This window comes from Arachis stenosperma, chromosome 10, assembly GCF_014773155.1.
Source record: "Arachis stenosperma cultivar V10309 chromosome 10, arast.V10309.gnm1.PFL2, whole genome shotgun sequence".
Classification (NCBI taxonomy): Eukaryota; Viridiplantae; Streptophyta; class Magnoliopsida; order Fabales; family Fabaceae; genus Arachis; species Arachis stenosperma.
Genome location: NC_080386.1, coordinates 72,492,734 through 72,498,483, shown reverse-complemented (window position 1 = coordinate 72,498,483; position 5,750 = coordinate 72,492,734). Strand labels below are relative to the sequence as shown.

Sequence of the window (5,750 nt, the reverse complement as noted above, 5' to 3'; positions counted from 1 at the left end):
TGAAGCGAAAAACAATAAATGTCCCTTGTTTGGATCTTTGATTAGCTTAGGCTAGTGAGAGTGTTTATCATTTGATTTTGGGAAAGTTGGCAACATCGGGTAGAGATAAAAGTATGTTTTTATATTTTTGTTGAAAAATTTGGGAATTGGGTGCATGCTTATGTATAGATTAAATTTATTAACCTTATGCATTGATTTCTTGTACAAAGTTTGAAAAAAAAATGATAGAAAAAAATACAGAAAAAAAGAAAAAAAAGCAATAAAAAGGGGACAAAATGCCCCAAGTAAAGCTCAATAAAAGTCAATGCATATGTGTGGCGACCAAAAATAGAATGCACGAGTGTGTGAAAAAGTGAAGAATGGGTAGTTAGGTTAGCTTTGAATTGTATAGGTTGTTATATAGGTTAGGTGGGAAGCTTAGGTTAATCAAAGATTCAAATTCTAGTCCACTTGACCATATGCATCCTTACCTTAACCCTTGCCCCATTACAACCTATTGAAAGACCTCTTGATATTTGTATGTATGCATAAAGTAATTGTTGATTGTTAGATGAAAAACAAATCTTGGAAAGCATGATTAGGAGAGAATTGAATCAACCCCATACACTTGAGTGCATAGAGCGGATACACATCCGGTGAGGGTTTGATCGCTCAATTACATGTTTTCACCTATGATCATCTTTTCTTGCAAGTTTGTAAAATCTTTCAATGATTCAATTCAATTGTGGGTTTGCTTTGATTGTTATGCTTTAGCCTTTGTACTTATATGTATTATTGGAAGTTGACTTATTTTGACCAAGTAGTTGCATTCATTTAGATAGATTGCATTTAGTTAGTTTGCATTGAATAAATGCTGATATCCTTTGCTTCTTTCTTGATTTTATCATGAGGACATGCTTAGTTTAAGTGTGGGGAGATTTGATAAACCCCGATTTCATGATTTATTGTGTGCTTAATTTGGGGGATTTTACCACTTTTTCCCACATTTATTCAATAAAATAGCATGGTTTTGTAATTCTCCCTTGAATTGTACTTAAGTATAAAAACATGCTTTTAGGCACTTAAATTGGCAATTTTGATTCACTTTAATTCCATTCGATGCCTTGATGTGTTTGTTGAGTGATTTCAGGTTCATAAGGCAAGTATTGGATGGAAGAAATGAGTAGAAAAGCTTACAAAGGGGAGAATGCATGAAAAAACAAAGATTGGGAATGAATGCATCAATGGGCGCGCATGCGTACAAGGCGCGCACGCACAAAAGTGATTTCACTTAGAGACGCACACGCGTACATGACGCGTCCGCGCAGATGAAGAAATAGCCAATCGACGCGCACGGGCACATGGCGCGTACGCGCCGATACTCACACGTGACTCACTGAAAGGCAAAATGCTGGGGGCAATTTCTGAGCAGCCCAGCCCCAATTCCAACCTGTTTCTGAGTGTATTTCATGTAGAATTGAAGCCCAAGCAAAGGGAGGGAGCAATTGTTTGTAGTTTTGGCATCATGTAGGTTAATTTCTAGAGAGAGAAGCTCCCTCTTCTCTCTAGAATTAGGGTAGGTTAGGTTAATTTCATCTTAAATCTAGTTTCAATTACATGTTTTCCTCTTATTTCTTTTATGAACTCTTGTTCCTACTACTTCATTCTCTTAGTTTTCATGTTAATTTCTCTTTTATGTTCATGGATGCTCTTGTTGGATTTGATTTACTTTTAGTGCAATTTAATGTTTGATGTTCTTTTATTGTTGATTTGAGTTGTGATTTTACTTTTCTTGCAATTGGTAGTTGGTAGATTTTATTATTCTTGCTCATTTACCATGCTTTCTTTTTATGCCTTCCAAGTATTTGACAAAATGCTTGGAAGGATTTTAGAGTAGAATTCTATGCTCTTGGCTTGGAAAGGTAACTTAGGAACTCTTGAGTTGCTAATGTCCAAGTGATTGATGATTGTGAGCCATTGACCTTAGATCTCACTAATTGAATTGGTGGAGACCTAGGACTTATGGACTTGGATTGACATAACTCATTTGACTCTCCTTTATTAGTTAGAGGATGACTTAATGGGGTTGATCCTTGCCAATTCTCATGTTGTGGTTAGTGATAAGGATAGAGATCTTTGACCACCAACCCTTGCCAAGGCCTTTTTGTTATTTGAATTTCCTTATTATTTACTTTTCATGTCTCTTATTCCAAAAACCACAAAACATACCTTCATAGCTAATAATTGACCACTTTATTGCAATCCTCGTGAGATGACCCAGAGTCCAAATACTCCGGTTAATTCTTATTTGGGCTTTGTTACTTGTGACAAAACCAAATTTAATTTGATTTGAGGATTGACTATCGGTTTGGACTATACTAACAACGGAATTATTTTGTAGAATTCCGAACTGGTATAAATCCTTCTATCAGCCCTCTCACAATAGGGGCTTGGGTCAAGGCAATCTTTAGCTTATTGAAGGCTTCCATGCAATCTGCACTCAGCTCAAACTCAACGTCCTTCTACAGCAGTCAGGATAAAGGCAGTGCTACCTTACTGAAGTCCTTAATAAAGCGCCGGTAGAAATCTGCATGACCAAGAAACGAACGGACTTTTCTCACAGAGGAAGGGTAAGGTAAACCAGAAATGACATCCACCTTTGCTGGATCAACTGAAATATCAGTATTAGAAACAACTTCTCTTAGAACAATACCTTGTTTTACCATAAAATGACATTTTTCAAAATTCAATACAAGGTTTGAACTAACACACCTGTCTAATACTCTAGCTAAACTATCCAAGCAAAGGTTAAACAAATAACCATACACACTAAAGTCATCCATGAAAACTTCAATATAGTTCTCAAGAAGATCTAAGAAAATGCTCATCATGCATTTTTGGAATGTAATTAGGGCATTACATAAGCCAAAAGGCATTCTCTTATATGTATACATTCCAAAGGGACATGTAAAAGTAGTTTTCTCCTGATCTTCAGGAGCTATATGAATTTGAAAATAGCCAGTGTAACCATCTAGAAAACAGTAGTGTGATTTACCTGACAGGCGATCAAGCATCTGATCGATGAAAGGTAGTGGGTAGTGATCCTTGTGAGTAGCTTGGTTGAGACACCTATAATCAATGCATACCCTCCAGGAGTTCTACACCCTTATAGCCATGAGTTCCCCATGCTCATTCTTCACTATTGTGATCCTAGACTTCTTTGGAACCACCTGTACTGGGCAGACCCATTTGCTATCCAAGATTGGATAGATGATGTCGGCTACAAGCAGTTTGGTCACTTCCTTCTTAACAACTTCTAAAATGGTGGGGTTCAATCGCCTTTGAGATTGACAAACAGGACTTGCTCCCTCTTCTAAAAATATACGATGCTCATAGACTTGAGGGCTGATGCCCACTATATCGGCCAAGCTCCAACCAATAGGTTTCTTGTGTCTTTTCATCACACTAAGCAACTGCTCCTTCTGTTGGGAAGTGAGTTCCCTTGCAATGATAACTGGGAGCTTTTGGTTATCCTTAAGGTAGGCATACTTGAGGTGGGGTGGAAGGGGCTTCAACTCTATTTTCTACTCATGGCTAGACACCTGATCATCTGGAGCCATTGGTGGTGGCAAGGTATCTTCAGGAAGCTCAGAGGGTTTTCCCACACTTGCACCTTGCTCCATGTTCATCCCTTCTACTTCTTCCTGGTGGACTTCAGCCACGGTCTCATCAATAATGTCGCACTGGAATGGAGTGATCTTCCGGTGGGTGCTTCATAGCTTCATCCAGGTTGAAGCTCACTGCTCTGCCATCTATCTCAAAAGAGTAAGTTTCTGAGAAGGCATCCAATTTGAACCTTGAAGTCTTCAGAAATGGCCTTCCAAGCAGGATGGATGATGGTCTTCCTGAGTCATTAGGGGGCATCTCCAAGATGTAGAAGTCAATAGGGAATGTCAACCCCTTAATGCTCACTAGCACGTCTTCAGCAATTCCCACCACTGAGATTATGCTTTTATCTGCCAAAACAAAACGTGCTGCCGACCTTTTTAAGGGAGGAAGCCTCAAAGCATCATATATAGATAATGGCATAATACTCACACATGCACCTAAATCACACATGCAATCAAAAAATTGTACACCCTCAATAGTACAGGTAACCATGCATGGACCCGGATCCCCATATTTTTTCGGTATGGCACCCATTAAAGTAGAAATAGAGCTACCTAGAGGAATAGTTTCTAAGTCATGTATTTTATCTTTATTCACGCATAAATATTTTAGAAACTTAGCATATTTAGGTTCCTGGCGAATAGCATCAAAAAGGGAAATGGTTACCTCAACCTTTTTGAAGATCTCCACCATCTTGGGGTCTAGCTCCATCTGCTTTCTGGGTTTCCTAGCAATGTGTGGAAAAGGAATGGGAATGGCTTCCCTTGTAACTTCATCTTCCTTTGGTACTCCATTCCTTGGTTGAGCTACTTCTTCTCCAACCATGTCTTGTACTTTCTCCTCTTCTTCTTCAGCATCCTCTACCTCAACAATGTCTTCAACTCGAATGTCTTCCCTTGAGCTTGGCTCCTCATGACTCCTCTCTTGTAATGTGGTTCCGGATCTCAAAGTAATGACATTGATTTTACCCTTGGGGTTAGGTAAAAGTTGAGAAGAAAGTGTACTAGAGTTTGAAGGGTGATTGTTAGGGGTAGATGATGGTTCAAACCGGGAGATGAGAGCTTGTAGAGTGGAGTTAAGACCGTTTATGGTAGAGTTCAGTGTATTCTGAATGTCTTTTTATCCTTGCGCAATAGAGCGAAGCATCTCATCATTGGAAGAGGAAAGGGGGTAAGTAATTTGAGGGCTTGCTGTTGGCTGTTTTGAGGTACCTAGGCTTGCGTTTGGTGAGGTGCTCGATAAGGCTGGCCTTGGTTCTGCTGTTGGTAAGGAGGGTTCTGCTGATACCAATTCTGCTAATTATTGTTGTTGTTCCACCTCTGATTTTCACTGTTGTCTCTGCCTTCTTGATTGTAGTTGTCCCTCCATCCTTGGTTGGAATTGTCTCTCCAGCCTTGGTTGGAGTTATCTCTCTATCCCTGGTTGGAGTTGTCTTGCCAACCTTGATTGTAGTTCCCACCTTGGTTAAAACTACTGCCTTGTTGATAGTACCATTAATTCAAACAGTTGTAATAGTTGTTGGTAGCCGCCAAGGTGTTCTCTTCTTATTGGAGTTACGAGCATTCATCAGTGTAATGAGAATAGCAGGCACATATTCCTCATACTCTCTGAGAAACCAACTGTTGACACTGTTGTTGTGGAGGAGGCTAAGGTTGCTGTTGATTCAGCTGTAACTGCTTCTATATATTGGTCATCTCTCTTAGAGTCTGTGTAAGAGCAGCAGTCTCACTACTAGAGGAAACCTCCACAATAGCCTTGGGATGGTTGTTCCTGTGCCTTGCATTCTGGGTAGACTCAGCTAGATCGGTGATCACTTGCCACGCTTCTGTCGCCGTCTTGTACTTAGTCAGAGAGCCATTACTTGCATCATCTAATATAGTCTTATCTTGAGGCTTCATGCCTTGGCAGAAATAGCTAATCAACACCAACTGGTCAATCTTGTGGTGGGGACATGAGTCTAGGAGATTCCTGAAGCGTACCCAATACTCGTAAAGAGTCTCTGATTCACCTTGGATAATGCAGAAAATTTCTTTCCTCAGTCTATTTGTAACTTTAGCTGGAAAGTACTTGTCCAGGAATTCCCTTCTGAGCCGATCCCAATT

The 5,750-nt window shown here is 39.8% G+C and overlaps 1 protein-coding gene across 1 annotated transcript; it reads right to left on the bottom strand.

Moving 5' to 3' along the window:
- Positions 1–3,708: 3,708 nt before the first annotated feature.
- Positions 3,709–5,546, bottom strand: LOC130957222 (uncharacterized). Its single transcript, XM_057884092.1, has 3 exons — positions 5,391–5,546; positions 4,860–5,125; positions 3,709–4,651 (listed from the first exon to the last, which is right to left on the bottom strand). The coding sequence occupies exons 1-3, from the start codon at positions 5,544–5,546 to the stop codon at positions 3,709–3,711; spliced, it is 1,365 nt and encodes a 454-aa protein (XP_057740075.1).
- Positions 5,547–5,750: the final 204 nt, after the last annotated feature.